The 21562-nt window shown below is 46.9% G+C and overlaps 1 protein-coding gene across 3 annotated transcripts in view; it reads right to left on the bottom strand.

The window, feature by feature from the left end:
* Positions 1–21562, bottom strand: part of LOC125430061 (tensin-2-like) — a 130066-nt gene that overhangs the window by 68962 nt on the left and 39542 nt on the right. Inside the window, exon 1 of one of the 3 annotated variants that reach the window (XM_048491750.1) lies at positions 13622–13738. The exons of the other annotated variants lie outside the window; for them this stretch is intronic. Within the exon in view, the coding sequence (XP_048347707.1) occupies positions 13622–13702 (81 nt within the window). The 5' untranslated portion in view covers positions 13703–13738. Of the gene's footprint in view, positions 1–13621; positions 13739–21562 lie in introns of those variants that run through there. 3 annotated transcript variants of the gene reach the window in all.

The raw sequence follows: 21562 nt of genomic DNA, 5'->3' as shown, positions 1-21562 counted from the left end.
GGGAAGAGTGTCACTTTAATTACATCTCTGGGAACTCTGATGCCATTGTTTGGTAACATCCTCCCTACTTGCAATGGCAGGAAGGATTTTAGGTTTTCAACAGTGCAGAAGCCTGGAGGCAAATGTGCTGAGCTGTAACTTTCGCAGCTCAGCCTTTTTAGGTTTCGTCAGAAATAAATCCTATTTATTTCAATGCTATTGACTTATATTGTATGCATATTAATTAGGTCTGGGATTTGGTGGGAAGGCCCAAGGTGATTCAGGGGAGGGGGGGGGGGAGTTGTAAACAGACCTATTGGCCCAGATCCAGAAAGATAATCAATGTCACACTTTTTTTTCATTTAGAGCCAGTCAATGTGAAACAAAGCACTATGCCAGGGGTGGGCAATTATTTTTTCCATGGGGCCGCATAAGAAACAGAAAATATTGTGGAGGGCCGGGCCAAAAGGCTGAACACAATTCTGCATAATAGGGGCTGATAAGTGACAGGCAGGTGCACAGATCAACTTGGAATTAGTGGCAACAGTTCTGCATACAACACTATTTGGCACAAAGAATCACAGGCTTAACCTACCTGCATAGTTGTCCACTGTGACAATCAAGCAAGTGGGGAGACTTAAGTCCCTTGACCTACTTTTTTTTATCGACTGCTTTTGAAAGCCCCGCAGAAGCAGGCAGCCAAGGCAACCCGGCTTCTGGCGGGGCCTTCAAAGGAGGGGAACGCAGCAGAAGCCACTGGCTGAGGGTGTGGCCTTTCTCAGAGGCCCTTTCCGGCGCAGTGGCAAGGTGAGGGGGGAAGGGGGAGGGTTAGCGTGAGCAGCGTGGTTCTAAACAGGTCCTCTTAGGCCAGGGCCAAGTCTGTCATAAGGGCCAGTCAGGGTCATCTGGCGGGCCAGATGTGGCCCCCGGGCCGTATAATGCCCAGGTCTGCACTATGCAAACTCTCAAGCTCTTATAATTCCTTCATCAGGCAGATGATGCAAACATTTTAAAAAGTTAAGGAGAAAACAGGCAGACTCTCATGCGTGTTGTAATGGCATGGGATGCTGACCTTTTTAAAATTGTTGGAGGTGGACGATTCCAGCACTGGCATTCTGGGAAGCAGAAGTAAACTGGGAAAACAAAGCCTATTTACACATGAATTGTCTCCTTTGCTTTAAGGCAGGGGTCCCCAAACTTTTTACACAGGGGGCCAGTTCACTGTCCCTCAGACTGTTGGAGGGCCGGACTAAAAAAAACTATGAACAAATTCCTATGCACAAATGATTGTACAATGTTTGATTTCACCTTTCAGCCTTTCTGTCATGGTCTGTTTTTAGAACAGTGACCAAAGCATGTCAAGTACAGGGTGGGCTCCAAATATTGTTGGGGAGGCTGTGGAATACCTTCCCCTGTAAAAAAAAAAAAGCAGAACTTTCCCAATGAAGCATTCCATCTAACCCAGGATCAGGGATCTTCCTGGGTTCTTTCCTCCCTAGCAGCCAGAGAGCGATTCGCCAGCCTGGCTGATGCCAGTGGGAGTGAGGCGGAACAGAAAGCCTGAGAGCAACACATGGAGTAGCTGAGAGGGAAGAGGCGATATAGCGTTGCTGGCCATGTAAGGTTTCCAACTCTGGGTCAGAAAATTCATGGAGATTTGGGGGTGCCATCATGTAACTGCAATCAACAGCCGTTGGGGCCGGTTCCTCCTCTCCCTCGAGCCCCCACTGCACATGACTGGAGCCATCGCCGCCATGCCTGGCGGGCAGGATAAATGCCTTCAGGGGGCCACATTTGGCCCCCGGGCTGTAGTTTGGGGACCCCTGCTTTAAGCACACACTCCCTTTGGGTTTGATTCTTGGTTATGCACACTTTTTCCCTTTTTCAGAACTCACTGCGCTCTCAGATCAGAGAATCCTGACAGCTTCTGAGTGCTCTATAAACATGACTTTATTCCCTCCCTTCACGGGGAAAGTGAAGATGATCCCTATGAGTTAGTTTCTTTGGGATTTCTTGCTCCCCCTGCCTTCTCCCATTCACAGCACAGCAGTTCCTCCCATCCCACTGCCTCCCTCCCTCCCATACCTTCTCCATGTTGGGATGATCAAAGATTTTTGGAAGTTCTCCTGGATTCTTTTAAAAATGTATTCTGTCAGTTCTGTATCAATGGTGTGATGAGCTCTGCAAAATTGACCGGGGGAGGGGCTTTTTTAAACCAGACTGTCACAGAAGGGGGGGGGGGGAAGTAGGGAATACTTTACATGAATGCAAAGCAGATCCCACCACATACCAGCCCCCACCCCCATGATCGGAAAACTTTGGAAGGTGTCTGCAGGGGATTCTGAAAATGTGTGATCTAATCTAACAACAAATGAACCAATAAACTGATAACAATAAAGCAGACCCTCCCCCACAAAAAACCCCACAACTGCAGCCAACTTTTAAAAATGCTTGGTGATGAAAAAGAAGGGGGGAGGGATGTCAGATTGGCCTGGATAGTTTGTCTCTAGTCTCAAAAACCCTACAGAGTGTCCATAAATTGGCTGTGGCAAGATGGCCAAAAACCCCTCAGTTTAAAAGTCCCCCCAGTCAGTTCCATTTTATACATTCTGTGACAACACAGTCTGTACCAGTTCCATGCTTCCTGCTCCCAAGCTGATGGAAAACAAACTTAAATAAGGATTTCCCTTCTGGTCTGTATCCAAAGCTAGCTGCTAAGTCGGCAGTCTTAGCGTTTCAGTCTAAGAGAAACTAACCACTTCCTCCATGCTCTCCAAGGGAGCTGCTTCACACATTATGGTTGTTTACGCAGGAACTTTGATTTTTGTTTTAAAGTGCCCACCTAAATTGGAACGTGCAATCACATGGGCCAGAGAGCTAGGACTGGCTATGTTCCCTGTTGTGTGAGGCCCAGTTAGGTAGTCCCCCAAAGGCACCTACGTTGACATCTGGCAATATATACATTTATGTACAGTACAGTCCTAGTGCACTATACATAAATGTACATATGTTCAGTGCAATCCTACTATTCCTCTAGAACATAAGAACATAAGAATTAGCCTGCTGGATCAGACCAGAGTCCATCTAGTCCAGCACTCTGCTACTCGCAGTGGCCCACCAGGTGCCTTTGGGAGCTCACCTGCAGGATGTGAAAGCAATGGCCTTCTGCTGCTGCTGCTCCCGAGCACCTGGTCTGCTAAGGCATTTGCAATCTCAGATCAAGGAGGATCAAGATTGGTAGCCATAGATCGACTTCTCCTCCATAAATCTGTCCAAGCCCTTTTTAAAGCTATCCAGGTTAGCGGCCATCACCACCTCCTGTGGCAGCATATTCCAAATACCAATCATGCATTGTGTGAAGAAATTTTTCCTTTTATTAGTCCTAATTCTTCCCCCCGGCATTTTCAATGTATGCCCCCTGGTTCCAGTATAGTGAGAAATCCAAATCTGCTGATTTCAATGGGTTTACCCTGGAGTAACATTGCCTAGGATTGCAGTCTTATTCAACAGTTGGTCTCTTCTAAAGAAACAAACCTACAGAATAATAAGAAGGTTGCTGGTGCATGAAGCAGGTTATTTTTACATAACAATATTGGCCTTTTTATTATTTCCCAAGGAGGCTTTCATTTGGTGTCACTATTTTGCGGATGGATTTTCTGAAGATTTATTGTATCCATGGATCAGGGGAGGGAGGTTGAAGGCTTGCTGGAAGAACCTCTGCCTTGAATGCAGAAGATCCCAGGTTCAAGCCTTGGCTCCTCTAGTTAAAACGACCAGACGGCAGGTATATGAAAGACCTCCACCTTGGGTGGGAGACCCTGGAGAACTTTTGTCAGTCTGAGTAGACAGTGATGACCTTGATATACTAATTCAGAGTAGGGCATCTTCATGTGTGTTCATAGCCAGTCTTTTCCCTATTTTTTAAAAAATTCAATAATAATAGGAAGGAAAAGGAAGAACATAAGAACAATAGAAAAGGAAATTGATCTTTTATTGAATACAGTTTTATCCACTAAAAGAGCCAACATAGTTATACAAACAACAACAGTCTTAAACTACCATTAGTTTCTAAAAAATGTCTTACAAAATATGTATCCTACCATCAAATTATCATCTTACTTTTTATAAATATTCACTCAAATTTTCTCTTTTAAACTCTTTCAATGCAGTTCCAGTATACAAAATAACAGTTTGGATTTATACCCCGCCCCCCTTCCGCTCCTGTAAGGAGACTCAAAGGGACTTACAAATTCCTTTCCCTTCCTATCCCCACAACAGACCCCTTGTGAGGTAGGTGGGGCTCAGAGAGTTCTGTGATAACTGTGACTAGCCCAAGGTCACCCAGAAGGAATGTAGGAGTGGGGAAACACATCCGGTTCCCCAGATTAGAGGTCGCTGCTCTTAACCACTATACCACGCTGGTTCTAATCTAAGCAGTTATTAATAGTTTAAATGTATTACTTCAGCCATATTCTCATTTTTCATCGTTAATCTTATTTTTAAAACTAATATGAGAAATACATTTGTTTATCTTTGAATTCTTGATTTGATATCTTAGTCACTTTTGCATATTCCCTTAATTCGTTTTCCCAGTTCTCTAGGACCCTTTCCACACATGCGCAGAAACGAGCCTCCACCGGCATAATTTATGCCGGTGGAGGCTCGGGGAACATTCGTACGCTTAGCTGCTTGAATCGGCTCCCCCACCTCTCTGCCGGAGAGGCTGCCTCAAGATGGAGCCACCTCTCGGTCAGGCCCCTCCACTGACCTTCATGTCCAGCGTCTCTCTGGAGGGCTGCAGGGACCAGCTCACGCTGCCCTCCGACCATGCAGAAATGGCCTACACTAGGCCATTATTTTGCCTTCCATTTTGTTGCAAATGCCTCTTTATCCGCTGTCATTAGATATCTGAACAATTCTTCCAAAAAATTTAAGTTGTTCTTTGACAATGTGCCTAGCAGCATTATTTGGAATCCATAACAAATGTAGTTTTTAATATTGGTTGTATTTCTGTATGTGTATTTTTCCAGATTTTTAAAAATTTTCTACACGACCACCACATGTGATAAAAGGAGTCGCCCACTTCTTTACATTTCCAGCATTTTCCTTCATAAATCATATCCACCTTCTCAATTTCTAATTCAAATTGCAACAGAATTTCAAATACATTTTCTTTTTGCTGACAGACCTCCATATCAAATTCTGTCAGTCCTCGTATCACTCGTGTTGATGAGTTAATTTCCCTTCTTAAACTTGAGACTACTTGAAAATATAAAAGCCACTGTATTTTTTTTACTTTCATCCTTTTTTTAACCAAGATTTGATTTTTCCTTGAGTGTCCACCATGTCTTCATGAGTTGTCAAATCAGTATTTTTCATTACATTCTTATCATAATATGCTTTTATAGGTTATATTATGGAGATACTGGTGGACTAACTCCTTTTCATGTTGTGTCCCAGATTTTTAACAGTCCGTCTCTAATTACATGATTATCATTTCGGACAGTACTTTTCTTTGATGATTTTTCTGTTCATAACTGGTTGTGTAATTCTACCTCCAAATCCACCATTTCTAATTTTATTATCCTCTCGTCTGGGTTCTTGAGCCAATCCACAATCCAAACTAGACCAGCTGCTTGTGATGATATAAGTACTGCCAGTCCTCCTTTCTTCATGACCAGTCTTGTGAATGCTCTGAAAACTGACAAGACAATTACCCCTAGGACACTTTTCCAAAATATGGGTTGAATCTGAATCTGAAGCAAGCAGGATGGCTCAGAACTTTCAGAAGACTAGTCAACTTGGGGCTCCAGCCATAAGGTTCCCCAGAAGCCTGTTTCCAAAATTATCATTTGCAAGGGATCTTATCTTATTTTGCTTATGAAGACTGAAAAGAAAGCATGCCAGCTGTATGCTACCCAGTTGCTCACTGACAAGTGAACTTCAACAAACATGAACACTACACTGCCTCATCCTGAATCTGACACTTGGTCCATCAAAGTCCATTCAGACCAGCAGTGGCTCTCAGTGGTTTCTGGCTGAAATCTTTACATCACTTCCTCCTCCTTTTCATAACATCTGTGGACCCTGCTGTTCCCTCTCTCCCCTTCCCCTCCCCCCCCTTTTTGTTAGGGGATTTTTAGTAGGACGCCATCAGTATATTTGATTAGGATGCTGCATTTTAATGGGGTTGGTTTTAACATATAGAGCCATATTTAATGATTATTTACTGATTTTATCTGTGCTCTATCTATTTGTTTTGTTCACCGCCCTGAGCCCTTCGGGGAGGGCGGTTTATAAATACAATTAATAATAATAATAATAATAATAATAATAATAATAATAATAATAATAATAATAATAAGAAGAAGAAGAAGAAGAAGAAGAAGAAGAAGAAGAAGAAGAAGAAGAAGAAGAAGAAGAAGAAGAAGAAGAAGAAGAAGAAGAATTCCTTCCATTGGAGATGCTGGGGATTGAACCTGGGACCTTCTGCCTATTGAGCAAATGGGGCTACTGAGCCCCTCCCCAACTTGCTCCTACTTTCTGGAGTTGTGGAGAAAGAGCTCATGGGTTTCTCTGACAAGCTCTAGGTCAGTGGTCTGCAACCTGTGGCTCTCCAGATGTTCATGGACTACGATTGTAGTCCATGAACATCTGGAGAGCCACAGGTTGCAGACCCCTGCTCTAGGTCATTGCAAACTGCATGCATTTTACTCATTGTTATTGATTTCAAATGCATGGGAACCGATCAGGCTACTGAGGCTATTTGCCTGGTCTGTACCCTTTGGCCATTGTACCACCCAGTTCCTGACTTTCCATTCAGCCTTTTGGGAAAGCCTGTATGAGCAGAGCAGCAGCTGCCCTGCAGCACAAAATAACATCTGTGTGGTCTGTTTGAGTTAGGAGTCCTGGCACATTGCTCTGTTCGGAGTGACTGTCCATGTTTTCGTGGTGAGAAGTGTCAGGGCTGGGGGTCTGCAGACAAGCTGGGAAGCAAGCAGGCAGATACGCAGGGGCTGGGGACACTGATGTAGTGAGGGGGGAGGGGGGCTAGAGCCCCAAGCACCAATTCCCATAGTCATGCAGCTATGCCCCTGGTTGGTGGACAGAGAGGGCTTGGTCCAAATCAAGAAGAAGAAGAAGAAGAAGAAGAAGAAGAAGAAGAAGAAGAAGAAGAAGAAGAGGAGGAAGAGGAAGAGGAAGAAGAGGAAGAGGAAGAGGAAGAAGAGGAAGAGGAAGAAGAGGAAGAGGAAGAGGAAGAACAACAACAAGAACAACAAGAACAAGAAGAAGAAGAAGAAGAAGAAGAAGAAGAAGAAGAAGAAGAAGAACAACAACAACAACAACAACAACAACAACAACAACAACAACGAGGAGGAGGAGGAGGAGGAGTTTGGATTTATATCCCCCCCCTTTCTCTCCTGTAAGGAGACTCAAAGGGGCTTACAATCTCCTTTTCCTTACCCCGCCCCGCAGAACAAACACCCTGTGAGGTGGGTGGGGCTGAGAGACCTCTGAAAAGCTGTGACTAGCCCAAGGTCACCCAGCTGGTATGTGTTAGTGCCCAGGCTAATTCGGTTCCCCAGATAAGCCCCCACAACTCAAGTGGCAGAGTGGGGAATGAAACCCAGTTCTCCACATTAGAGTGCCCCTGCTCAACCACTGCGCCACTGCTGCACTCAATGGCTGCTGAGTTAAAGTCTGGCAGCAGGGCCGGTTGCAGGTTTCGGAGGGTCCTGGGCCAAGACTGCCCAAGTGGCCCCTTTTCTCCTCTAACCACCACCCGGGCCCCTGATTGTGCAGTCCTTCCAGCACACACACATCCCTACCTGCCTGCATGCCCTTCCTTCCCCTGCCCATTCAACAGCCTTTGCAGCAACTGGATATCCTTTCCCCGATGGTGTTGGGTGGTGTGTGCATATGGCAAGATCATCAATTTGCCCACTTGGAGTGCCACCACTGTACATCTCTTGCCTGCAGTTCCCTGGCAGAGTGTGGTCGAGGAGTGTGTGCAAGGCCCACTGCCAGAAACTCTGGGCCCTGGCAGTTATCCTAAATTCAGGTTGTGCTGATGTTGGCCCTATCAAAGACAGCTTACAGTTTTCAAGGATCAGTCAGAACTCTTATTGCCTGCTTGCAGGAAGCTACAATATGGTCTTTTGGCTGTCATCAGTGGAAGGGGGAGAGAAGAAGATGAAGATGATGATGATTTTGGATGTATACCCCACCTTTCTCTCCCGTAAGGAGACTCAAGATGATTTACAAGCTCCTTTCCCTTCCTCTCCCCACAACAGAGTAGCTAGCTAGACAGATAGAAAGCTTGTGAGCTAGGTGGATAGACCAATAGATGGGACAGACAGAGGCAGGCAGACAGCTGGCTAGCTAGCTAGACGGTGAATCGCAAAACAGCATTGACAGAGATCCTGCCACTTAAGCAGTAGCAGTGGAAAGCTGAAAAACTGCGTAAAAGCTGGCCTTTTATCAAAGTTTTGACCGGAAAGTATGGGATTGAACATTTGTTTGTGCAGTGGTTTCTCAGTTACTTGACGAATCCTGGGAAACATGTCAACAGCCCTGTCCATTGCTTACTGAACACTTGAGAATAAGAGGGTAGGGTATTTTTAAAGTTAATTTGTATTGACTAATGTTATACAGTACATTAGAAAGCGAGTGTACTGTGGCAGTTAGAATGTCCGATTCCAATCTGGGAGACTCCAGGTTCGAAATCCCATTCTGCCATGGAAGCTTACAAAGCGTCCTTGGGCCTAGCTTCTCAGCCTAACCTACCTCACAGCGTCAATATGACCAAAAATGGTGGAATGCTGCTTTGGGTCCCCACTCAGGAGAAAGGTGACATATAAATGAAAATTGAAAAGTAATTTAAAAAAACAGTAATAAGGCAATGTGGTATACTGGTTAGAGTGATAGCGTAGGACTCTGGAGACACTGGAGGAGATTCTCGGGGAAGAAGAGGAAGAGGAAGAGGAAGAGGAGGAGGATATTCTCTTTCCGGATTGTTGTGAGGCTGAAATGGGGGTAAGGGGGCAACTTACACTGCCCTGATAAAAAGGGAATAAATTATTACCTGAACAATACATTTTACCTGAACAAGCCAGCATTCACCAAATTTCTGATACTCATCACAAGACAGATATTTATTTCATTACACTTCTATGTCTCTCTTCCCCTCACAGGCTCAACCATCTAAAATCAATTAAAAGCACAGTGAAATCAATCCTCAGATGGCTCCTAGTCCTCATTTCACTGCAAAATATAACCAACAGCAGGAGGAAAGAGGGAAAAAGACGGATTGGGCGGGGGGCGGGAGTGATGAAGGAGGCCAGTTTATGTAACCCGTTGCTGCCCCAACCGTACGCCTGGTGGAACATCTTACAGGCCCTCGGAAACGGCATCAGATCCTATAGCGCCCAGGTCTCCTCAGACTAGGCATTCCACCATGTTGGGGCCAGGGCACATACTTATGTACCTCATGTTCCAGGGGCCAATATCCTCTGAGTTCCAGTATAATAACAGTAGTATTAATACAGAAAAGCCCAAAAGAAAAATAATATGGAACTGAAAGATCTCTGACCCCTTAAAAACAATCAATCTTGTATATAATAATTGGGCAGTACAGCTTGCTTCAGGAGGAGTCCCACGAAGCTGAGAACCAGACCTAGATTTGCAATCTCCTTTCCTGTTTATGTAGCATTTCCAGCTCTTCAGAAAAGTTGCTCATAGGATTTCCCCTAGGGCAGAAAGGCCATTCCCATTGGGTGGGGAGTCACTTTAAAACACTACTCAAGTCCCGCCCCCTTCAACAAACCAGTAAAAAAACAACAACGCAGAAGAGTTTTGCAGTCCATGTTCTCCCAAAATCTCCTCATATTAAACCCCAAGCTTGGTCCTCACTCAATAAAAAACAGGCACAGAACCACATAAACCCTCATAACCCAACTCCTGTCTGTATTTGGGTGGGAAGGCATGAGTCAGTTCATCCAAACAGTTCCTCCACTGACTCATTACTTAACACAACATCTCTCCATCCTGAGTATATTGGATTCATAAATCTCCACAGCAGTTAACAAGGATCAAAGAGGCTAATTTAAACAAGCCATTCAAAATAACAATGAAATAAAAATGGCCATTCAAGAAGACGACGACGTACGATTGGCCATATCTTGTTCAGTATTTTCTGTTTGGACTGACTCTAGGAGTCTCAAGCAAAGGAAGGTCTTCCCTAACATCCGGTCTCCTGTAGACTCTGTGGAACAGAACTGCATTGACTTAATGCCTTAATGGTGGCAGAGAGGGGTCCAAGAAAACTATTGTATGGAAGGAGTTCAACAGCTGTGGGGATACCAACAAGAAGGCCCTGCTTCCCTGCTTCTCATTAGATAGCAAAGACAGTTTTAATTTTGTTTTTGTTCTTATATCCCATTTTTGCTTTCCAGCAGGGGACCAAAGTAGTTTACAACATTCTCCCCTGATATGGGAGCAGAGATTGAGAGCTTCAGAGCAGACCTTTCAATTGTCCTGGTCAAATCACAAGCAAGCGATTCTTCTGCTCATCCAACAATGGTTGAATTCAGCCGATGGTTCACGCACACATATTTATTACTTAGCAGCAGCAATATCTGGGGAAGATTTTCACGTGTGAAATAGCCATTGGTCCCTTTGCCTACCTTTGCTCTAGAGCAGGGGTCTGAAACCTGCGGCTCTCCAGATGTTCATGGACTACAATTCCCATCATCCCCTGCCAGCATGGCCAATTGACAGGGGCTGATGGGAATTGTAGTCCATGAACATCTGGAAAGCCGAAGTTGCAGACCCCTGCTCTACAGGGTGGGAACTAAAATCCCACTTGTAGTGCAGGCAAGAGGGCAGATGAAGGAGAGAGGAAGGCAAGGCAGCTGGGCCCTTCTTCTCTTAGTATCTTTAGAGCTTTTAAAGAGACAAGCATACTCTTCAGATGACAACCTGTCAGCCTTCAAGCAATCCCAGTGCTAATTCCCAGTGCTAATTCACGCATGCATGTAGTCACAAGATTGCTCTAAGGTTCAAGACATTATGGGACCTTCGTATCTTCAGGACCGCATCGCCCCACATGTCCCTATACGGCCTCTTCGCTCTGCGGAGGCCAATCTACTGGTGGTCCCTGGCCCCTCAATGATACGGCTGGCCTCCACACGGGCCAGGGCCTTTACAGCTCTGGCCCCAGCCTGGTGGAACGCTCTCCCACCAGCTGTCCGGGCCCTGCGGGACCTTACTGAATTCCGCAGGGCCTGTAAGACGGAGTTGTTCCGCCGGGCTTTTGGAGGATCCAGCCGTTGATGGTGCCCCCCCCCCTCCGTGGCCTTACATCTGTGCCTCTGCCATCTGGGGTTTGCAGATCTTCCCTCCTGAAAGAGGGTTTGGAAATGGATTTGCCGGACGCCATTGCAAGTTAATTTTAGTCTTATATTTAGTCTTCATTTTATTGCTGCTTTTAATGGTTTTAGTTATTTCTATTTGTATATGTGCATTTTTACTTGTATATGTGCATTGTACTGTACACCGCCCAGAGCCCTATGGGGATGGGGCGGTATAATAAATTGAAAAATAAATAAATAAAAATAAAAATAAATTATGCTTAATGAGCTGCAGACTCTACAGAAAAGCAACCTGCTTCAGGTTTCTGTCGTGACTTTTGCACCTCATTTGCATGTTTATCATTGTCTTGGACAAAAGAAGAAGAGTTTGGATTTATACCCCATCGTTCTCTCCTGTAAGGTGGCTTACAAGCTCCTTTCCCTCCCTCTCCCCACAACAGACACCTTGTGAAATAGGTGGGGCTGAGAGAGTTCTGAAGAACTGTGACTAGCCTAAGGTCACCCAGCAGGAAGGCAGGAGTGCGGAAACACATCTGGTTCACCAGATAAGCCTCCGCCACTCAGGTGGAGGAATCAAACCCGGTTCTCCAGATCAGAATCCACCTGCTGTTAACCACTACACCACGCTGGTTTGGCATTTGGGAACCAGACCCCTGATAAGGCTGCTTTCATTTGACCCAGCGATCACGTCACACACACAATGCTTTAGACTGGAGACACTTCCCAAGGATCACGTGCTGGGCTGTAAGTCATGCAGAGATCTGGGAGACCCAGCTTCAAATCCACACAGTGTGCCATGGGAAGCTTGTTGGGGGCCCTTGGGTCAGTCAGACATTCTCAGCCTAGCTACTTGACAGAGGCCCCTTCCGCACACGCGAAATAATGCGTTTTCAAACCACTTTCACAACTGTGTTGCAAGTGGATTTTGCCATTCCGCACAGCTTCGAGGAGCACTGAAAGCAGTTTGAAAGCGCATTATTCTGCGTGTGCGGAACGAGCCAGAGTTTTTTGTGAGGATAAAATTGAAGAGAAGAGAATGATGTGTAAGCTGTTTTGGGTGCCTGTTACGGAGAAAGGTTTGTAAAAGAAGTAAAAGAAAGGCATCGTCCTGTGTGGAGTTACTTGAGTTTCAGCCCATTGAGATCAATGAGCTAAGACTGGGATAGCTGTGCAGAAGATTGCATTGAGCCAACCCTAACACCAGAAGGCAGAGCAAAGTTGAGTTTTTTCTCAGTTTGTAATATTGTCATTCCTTTTTAATTGAGAGTGCTTTTAAGACCCGTGTTTTAAACAGTTAGCTGTGTCAGTTTCACTCGACAGAAGGCAGAAATCCTTTGGCAAACCGGTGGGGAAACTTACATGCAGCTGACAAGCATATAACTGCTTGGCTTACATGAAACCGACAACCATTGCTTCTACCCTCATCACTTAAAAAGCTATTTCTTAAGAAGGCTGTCTGGGAATGGTCCAGAGGAGCTGACGTGGCATCCAGCCAACCAGATTTCCTCCATCTGGGCTTTTAAGAGCTGTGTCGCTTAAAAAGAAATGACAACAGGCTGCTAAGCATGAAAGCAAGATCCAAGGGACTGCCTCAACCCCCAGATTTTTTTTAAAAAGCTTCTTATGGGGAGATGAGGACAAAGGAAAATAAAGAATGGTGTCCCTTTTTGTAGGCAAGAGGGAAACAAACTTTCCCAGTCAAACTCGTGGCCCTTCAGATGTTATGGACTACAGTTCCCATCATCCCCTGCCAGCATGATGGGAACTATAGTCCATAACATCTGGAGGGCCGCGAGTTTGACACCTACCAGACCAATAGTTTGGGGGATTTTTTTTACACCTGTGGCAGAAAAGCAAAGCAAGTAAAAGTTTCTCTGGCATCTATTTATTTGACTATATATAATTTAATAAATATAGCATTTTTTAAAAAGTTTCTCTGGCATCTAAAAAACTAACAAGTTCATTTCAGCGTGGGATTGCGCCCATTTTGTTAGCTGCATGAAATGGCCCTAGAACAGTGGTTCTCAACCCTCCTAATGCCACGACCCTTTAATGCAGTTCCTCATATTGCGGTGACCCCCCAACCCTAACATTTATCCCTTTTACAAATGGAGAACACTGATGCAGAGAGTCTCAGGCGACCCCTGTGAAAGGGTCATTCGACCCCCCAAAGGGGTCCCGACCCCCAGGTTGAGAACCACTGCCCTAGAAATTCAAAAACCATGCAGCAGCTTTATCCCTTGCGCCAGGAGATTCAGCTGAACACCTACCCGTTTGCCACCTGCGACCCGGGTGCTCTCTGTCCTCCCCAGAACTTTCCACAATGTTTCCATTGCGCTTCTCGGCTTCATGGTCACGGGCAACCAGCCATCAATCCCCCTTTGTCTCTGAGACTCTCGGTGAGGCTAGGCGGCGTCCCAAAATCGTTGAGAGATGCTCCGCAAAAGTGCGAGCGGTGCCGAGCCAAATTGCTTCCCAAACTGGCCCTGGAGGGTGCGTGAGGCAGGAGGGCGTCGGAAGCTGGAAACTATGAGGCAAGAGCCAGGCTGGGAGACCGAAGCAGTCAGGCTGTTTCCTGATACACAATAGCCTCCTTCCTTTCGCACAAGTAATGGAAAAGGATGCACCAGGAAGGAGGGACAGCCAGGCCCAGCAGAGAAACAGAGGAACCCGGATCTAACCTCTCAAAGGTTAGGCTCGTGCATCGTCAGCTGGTCTTGGGATCCCGGGTTCAGAAAGAGTTTGGCAGGATATGTAACAAACAGTTTGGCAGGTACTTACAGAACAGTTCCCAACCGAATCAAAGTAGATCCAGTAACTGCAAACTGATGTTATTGTTCATCCTCTCTTCTTCCCAGTGGGGGCCCAAAATAGCTCACAACGTTCTCCCTGTTTCCATTTTATCCTCACAACAGTAAAGTAGATTAGGCTGAGAGGGCATGATCAGTCCACGGTCACCCGGCAAGCTTCCATGGCAGAGTAGGGATCTGACCTTCACAACAGCCCTGCAAGGTAGGCTGGGTTGAGAAGGTGGGACTGGCCCAAGGGGAAGACATTTCTGAATGCACACAACTGAAACTGCAGAACGGCTCCAAGCTGTGGCGCGGTTCTTACTTCCTTATGCAAGACAGAGTCCTATCCGGACAGCCAACAAAGTCATCCTGTGCTGACGGCAGGTTTCCATTTAACAACCAACAGGGAGTGACTTCTCTCTGGGAGAGTATCTGCTATTTCCAAGTTTTCAAGTTTCTTTGCAGGCCTCTTTCTACTGAAGAGCAGCCAGCAGGGCGGTTGTTGGAGTGACTCAGGCCAAAGCTGCCCAGAGGAAAATAGCCGAATTGGATCAAACAGATGCAACCGGCGCAGCACAGATCCAAAATCATAGTGCTGGGGGTGGGGTGGGGGGGTGGGCCATCTTTCCTGAGCCAATGTCACTCACAACGTTGAATGTCTTAGCATTGGATGCCAACACAAAGGGGAGGTCACAAACCCTGGCAGTGTGTTTGCTCCAGAAATGTGCAACCATACGCTTCCATCACTAATCCCCAGAGGCGTATCAAGGGAAAATGTAAACCAGTGCAAAATCTGAGTGTTCTGCCCCCCGCCCCACTCCCCGACTTAGGGTGACCCTGTTGGGGTTTCAAGGAAAGAGACATTTTGAGGTGGCTTGCCATTGCCTGCCTCCACGCAGTGGTGTAGCGCCAAGGGGGCGGAGTGTGCGCACACGACGCACACACAAGATGGTCATTTTCTCCAGGGAACTGATTTCCATCACCTAAAGATCAATTGTAATAGTAGGAGTTCTCCAGTCACCACCTGGAGGCTGGCAACCCTAAGGATTGCACAGTATAACTCTTAGAATGCACATAGGGGCAAAAAATCCAAACTTCACATACACGCTACAGGGGTCAGTGCTATCAGTCACAGACCAGGAAAGGGATTTGGGCGTCTTAGTTGATAGTTCCATGGGAATGTCAACTCAATGCATGGCAGCTGTGAAAAAGGCAAACTCTATGCTGGGGATAATTAGGAAAGGAATTGAGAATAAAACTGCAAAGATTGTCATGCCCTTATATAAAGCCGTGGTGCGACCGCACTTGGAGTACTGTGTTCAGTTCTGGTCGCCACATCTCAAAAAGGATATTGAAGAGATAGAAAAAGTGCAGAGAAGGGCAACGAGGATGATTGAGGGACTAGAGCGCCTTCCTTATGAGGAGAGGCTGCAGCGTTTGGGACTCTTTAGTTTGGAGAGGAGGCGGCTGAGGGGGGATATGATTGAAGTCTATAAAATTATGCATGGGGTAGAAAATGTTGACAGGGAGAAATTTTTCTCTCTTTCTCACAATACTAGAACCAGGGGGCATTCATTGAAAATGCTGGGGGGAAGAATTAGGACTAATAAAAGGAAACACTTCTTCACACAACCTGTGATTGGTGTTTGGAATATGCTGCCACAGGAGGTGGTGATGGCCACTAACCTGGATAGCTTTAAAAGGGACTTGGACAGATTTATGGAGGAGAAGTCGATTTATGGCTACCAATCTTGATCCTCTTTGATCTGAGATTGCAAATGCCTTAACAGTCCAGGTGCTCGGGAGCAACAGCCGCAGAAGGCCATTGCTTTCACCTCCTGCATGTGAGCTCCCAAAGGCACCTGGTGGGCCACTGCGAGTAGCAGAAAGCTGGACTAGATGGACTCTGGTCTGATCCAGCTGGCTTGTTCTTATGTTCTTAGAATGCTCCAGGGAAACAGGAAGAGAGGGAGTGGAGGGGAAGAAAAAGAAATGAGCTGGCGGGCTGGGGAATGACTGGCAGGGGAAAACCCTAATGTTTAAATCTCATTTGGCACATCCTTAATTTTTTTAAATGTTGCAAAAGGTCAATCGAAACGTTGTGAGATTTTTTTTTACATGAAAGACGCCACTGTTTAAGCAGAAAACATCACAACTGTGCATCTATCGGGTTTGGGGCAAGCTAAATCCAGCCCCTGAGGAGTGCTGGTTGCCCCTCCCCAAAAGAGATGCAGGAATGAGAGGCGGGTGTGGCAGTGGGCCCTGCTGACATTCCCCTTAGAGGGGACCCTGATCTGCCACCTTCCTTTGCCACCTCCAGGGCAATCTTCTACTTGCTTTCAGCTCCCATTCACCATTGCATGCCCACCCAACAGGATGATGATTGGCACAGAGCTGTCTCAAATTCTCCCTGAAAGGAAGTGAATGTCTATGTTGGAAATCCATCCCATGACCGACAGCTTGACGTGCCTTGGAAGAGAGCAGAAAGGGATGGTTCCTTGGCACGTTGCAGAGAAGCATGTGGCCCTTCTCTTGTTTTAATTATCACCCCCATGGCAGCCAAGAAGCCGCTTATGCCAAGAAGCTGGTCATTTTTTGTCAAAGGTTTGGAGGCGAGACTACAGATCTCAGAAGCTGAGAAGGTCCACAGAATGCTATCAGAGACAGAAGCAGCTGGGAACCGATCCCATCATAAATTGTGCAAAAGAAAGCTTGAGTATGTGTGTGTATGTGTGTGCGTGTGTGTGTGTGTGGGGGGGTATTGGCAGGACATGAGACCCCAAAGCAGCTGCAAGAAGAATGTCTGGGAAGGAGTCAAGAGTTCATCTGCCAGGGCCACCGCTTGTGATGATGGAGTAACAGAAGGCAGAAATTTCAGCCCAGTTCTACACCAGGGGTGCCATCTAGAGAAGAGACGCAAACGTCTCACACATGTATACATTTCAGATGTACACAAGATCGTTCCTCCAGAATATTTGTGTGTGCTGTGGATGCAAGAGCAGCAACCCTCAACCATTCTACAGGAAAGATAGGGCCAGGATTCCAAATGGCCTGGACAGATTAGAGAGCTGAGCCCCTGTGCTCTCTTTGGCCCCTTCCGCACATGCAGAATAATGCACTTTCATTCCACTTTCCCAATTGTTTGCAAGTGGATGTTGCTACTCCGCACAGCGGCAAAGTGCACTGAAAGTGGATTGACAGTGCATTATTCTGCACGTGTGGAAGGGGCCTTTCTCTTCCCCCTCCAACAGAAATAGTGTCCTTGTGATTCATTTCAGAGAAAAAGCATTAAGGTTGCTGGATTCACCCCCGGTCACCTTGTGAGTGTCCCCGAAGTCGCAGAAGACAATGCAGTCATGGCTTCTCCCGACCTATTCCATTATTTCCTACCTCACCCTCCTCCCTGGCCTACTGGGGTACAGAATCGATATTAAATAATATAGTCCTGTGCAGAGGCGTAGCTCCATGGGGACGGGGGGGCACAACGCACCGGGCACACGCCTCTGTGGGGGTGTGGCGAGGGTGTTCCAGGGATGTTCCGGGGTGGAGGACGCACCCGTGCACCAGGCGCTTTCTCCCCTTGCTACGCCTCTGGTCCTGTGACATATATAATTCAGTTGGATTTTGAGTGAGGGGAATGAATGACTACAGTGGACACATTGCTACAATAGCATTCTATCATGTTTTGTCTGAATGATGTCATAAATCCAAGATGGCTGCCCCTATGATCCTGAATTCCAGGCTATAACTCCTTGAAACTTTTAACTATGAAAAAGTCTTATGACATTTTTTGCTAAATTTTTACTAAAAGGGATGGGGGGGGAGGGGGACTGAGAGTGTGTCACTGGCCCAAGGTCATCTACCTGGCTTCCATGGCAGAGTGGGTATTCAAGCTAAGGTCACCCAAATCCTAGTCCCATACTGGTTCCAGTATACCACAACAGCTTCAATTAAACTGGAATACTAGCCATCTTCCCAGGACAGAATCGAGTTTCTTTCTATTCATCATCATCATCATCATCAACCTTTTTATTGGCATAAGTTTAAAATACAACAGGGAGGTTGAGGAAAATCAAGTTAAAATAAATAGGTTCAGACATTTCCTGCAGTTAAAACCATAAATAAATAAATAAATAAATAAACTAAAATCTGTGGCGAATCTGCTGTGCCAGCGCCAGGAATTTGGCAACGTCTAGGGATCTCTGAGGAGACTGGTCACAAAGCAGAAAGAAGGATTTGACCTTGTCTGGTGAGTAGGCATAGTTCTCGGTGTGTGGGTCTATATATTGTCTTCTGGATGAAGTATATAGTTCGCAATCTAGGAGGATGTGCTCGAGTGTTTCAATGGCTTTTTGTGAGCAGGGACACGTTCTTTGTTGGTATGGGATCTGGAGAAATCTGCCACTCAGGACTGCTGAAGGTAGGGCGTTCAGTCGGGCTAGCATTAAGGTACGTCGGAGATATGGTGAAGATATATTGTAAAAGTACCTTGGTAGCCCTTTACTGAAGGGAAGAGGGTGGGAGCCCTCCGGTAAAATGCCCTTCATGTATTGAGTAGATAGCAGTTGATTTTCGATGGTTTCTTTCTATTTAAAAGGGAGGCATGGGAATGATTAAAAGCCGATTTTGAAAATTGCCTTTCAGAGGAGGGAGTGGGTGGGGGAACGGGGAAAGAGAACCCAACCTGTCAAACCAGGCCCCTAAACAGGGCATTCTAGACTTCAGGGTTACTTTCAACTTCTCATGTGTTTTGCCACACTGGGAGGATAGAAGGAAAGCGAGAAGTGATCCCTGGCTACTTCATGCGAGATGTGGCAGGAGGCGGGGTATCATCAATGGGGAGCCGCAGAGTGAAGCCAGCCCGGTAGACTTACTCCTGCACAGCTATCTGGCTTCTCAGTGCGTTTGGTTATGCCGAATACATGCACAGTCGGCCACTGGATCAAAGGATCAAATAACAGAAGACAGCAGCTGGCTTTTTTTTAAATGGGCGAGTTTATATATAGCTAGCAAAATGTCCAGTGATACGATACACAATACACATGTGGCACGAAGGATCTTTGTGAGCAGGATCATCCTCAATGAGTTCCAGAGAGGGTTCCTGACTGCCAGGTGGGGGCCTAAACATCTCCCAGAATTATTACGGATCGGCGGACTACAGAGAAGATGGTTGCTTTGAGGACTGACATTATGCCATCACATCCACGCCAGGTTTTTTCTCCACCCCAAATGCTGCCCTCCACAGGCTTTACCCCAAATCCCCAGGAATTGTCCAGCCTGAAGTTGGCCATCCTAGGTCCAGAAAACCCATCATCAAAAGTGGAGGGCATGGCTTGCTCCCCACAATGATATCATCATACGCTCATCCGGCCCAAACCAGTGCAGGGTTTTACATCTTCCTTCAAAAAGGTGTCTGTGTGTAAAGTGCCGTTCCAGGCCAGAAGTGGGTTTCCACTGCCTGCCTTTGCGTAGTAATTCTGGACTTCGCCTCTTCTCTTTCCCACCACTGGGAATTAAACTGCCCAGAGCCTTCCAGGTCTTGACAGAAAGGGCTGTTCCTGACAGTAAGGGCTGTTCGACAGTGGAATGCTCTATCTCGGAGTGTGGTCTTTGGAGGTTTTTAAAGAGAGGCTGGATGGACATCTGACAGGAGTGCTTTGATTGTGTGTTCCTGCATTGCAGGGGGTTGGACTTGATGGCCCTTGGGGTGCCTTCCAACTCTATGGCCCTTTCCGCACAGGCGGAATAGAGCATCCCAGGGACGGCAAAAACGCCGTCCCTGGGAAGGTGTTCGCACAGCAGGCGCTGTGGCAATGCCACAGCGCCGTGCTCGCAGCACCCAAGCGGCATGGAAACGTCCCTTTTGAAACTCACTCCACAGGTGAGGTTTTTCAAAAGGGGCGCCTTCCACCTGCTGCCGTGCGAATGGCTGCGGCTGGAAGACAGCGTTTCCCTCCCACCTCCCCCAACTAGCTTACCTTCTCCTGCTGGCTCCCGTCACGCTGTGGAGGCCAGGGGAGATGCCCCCCTGGCCGACTGCAGAGCCGTCACTCTGACCAGGGGGGCGTGTCCCCTGGCCTCCACAGCGCGACAGGAGCCGGGAAGCCGGTCAGGGAAGGCTCAGCCTGTGCGAAGGCTGCGTCTTCCCCTGCACCCCTCCCTGGACCGTCTGTGTGAACGGTCCGGGGGGGGGGGTGCATCAGCATAATTTATGCCGCTGCACCCCCACTCAATGCCTGTGCAGAAAGGGCCTATGATTCTATGAATTTTGAACCTCACAAACTCACCTTCAAGAGAATCATGGCCTGCATTGGGGTCATAACCCCCAGTTTAGAAATCACATGATAAGATGCTTTGGTAGTTTTTAACTGAAAGGGGCACTTTTTTTTAACGATCAATGGCAAATGAGTGGAATTCTGTCCCTAAAAGCTAAAATGCCAAAACTGAAGCTATCATGCTATGGTCACATTATGAGGAGATTGGAAAAGACAAAGGCAGCAAGAAAAGCTGAAGGCAGCAAGAAAAGGGAAAGACCCAACATGAGATAGATTTGACTCTATGAAGGAAGCCTTCATGAAGGACCCTCAGTTTGCAAGACCTGAGCAAGGGTGTTAGGGTAGGCTGACCAGCCGTCCCGCTTTTCGCGGGACCGGCCCGCCTTTGGACAATTTGTCCTGCATCCTGCGGGTTCAACAAATTGTCCCGATTGTGGGGAGGCTGCTGCACTGCCTTGGGGGCACAAGGCAGTGCGGCAGCCTCCCGTGCGCCCGGCCGCAGGAGCGCACAGGCTTCTGGGGCTCGCCATTTGCCGCTCTGTCACAGGGCGGCAAACCCTGAAGCCCAGAAGCCGATCTTGTTTTAAGGACGGAGCGCCACGACACCTCCTTGTCCCGGATAACAAAGGTGACCATCTGGTCACCTTATGTTAGGGACAGGACTTTCTGATAACCATTCCTTCATACGGCTGCCATAACTTGGAAGTTACTTGATGACACTTGACACACGCAGAAAGAAATCGGAATTAATGAGGCATACACAGGGAAACCACAAGGGTTGGGACTACGGCTGTTTTCTGCTTCTGTGTTCTGCTTCTCCCCAGCTGAGAATCAAGGCTGCTCTGATCTGCACAGCTCCGCCTCTCTATCTGCTTCACTCCACCCTGGGATCTGTACAGGCTGAGACCGAAGTTTGGGCAACCATCTTCACGCCTCTCAATCGACCACCGAACTTGGTGCCTCTCAATCGATCACCCAAGAGGGGCTGAGAAGTCATTGTGATTTTATTTTCATAGGCACGTCTACTGCTATAAACGAACGCGAATCTTGATCAGCTTGACTTTCCATATATTTCAACCTGATGGCACAGCCCTGTTTTCAAATTTAGCATACGAAGCTGTCTTATGCCAAGTCAGGATTGTTG

The sequence above is a fragment of the Sphaerodactylus townsendi genome, linkage group LG03 (assembly GCF_021028975.2).
Source record: "Sphaerodactylus townsendi isolate TG3544 linkage group LG03, MPM_Stown_v2.3, whole genome shotgun sequence".
Lineage (NCBI taxonomy): Eukaryota > Metazoa > Chordata > Lepidosauria > Squamata > Sphaerodactylidae > Sphaerodactylus > Sphaerodactylus townsendi.
Note: the sequence above shows the minus strand (reverse complement) of the source record. Positions and strands in the feature narration are given on the sequence as shown.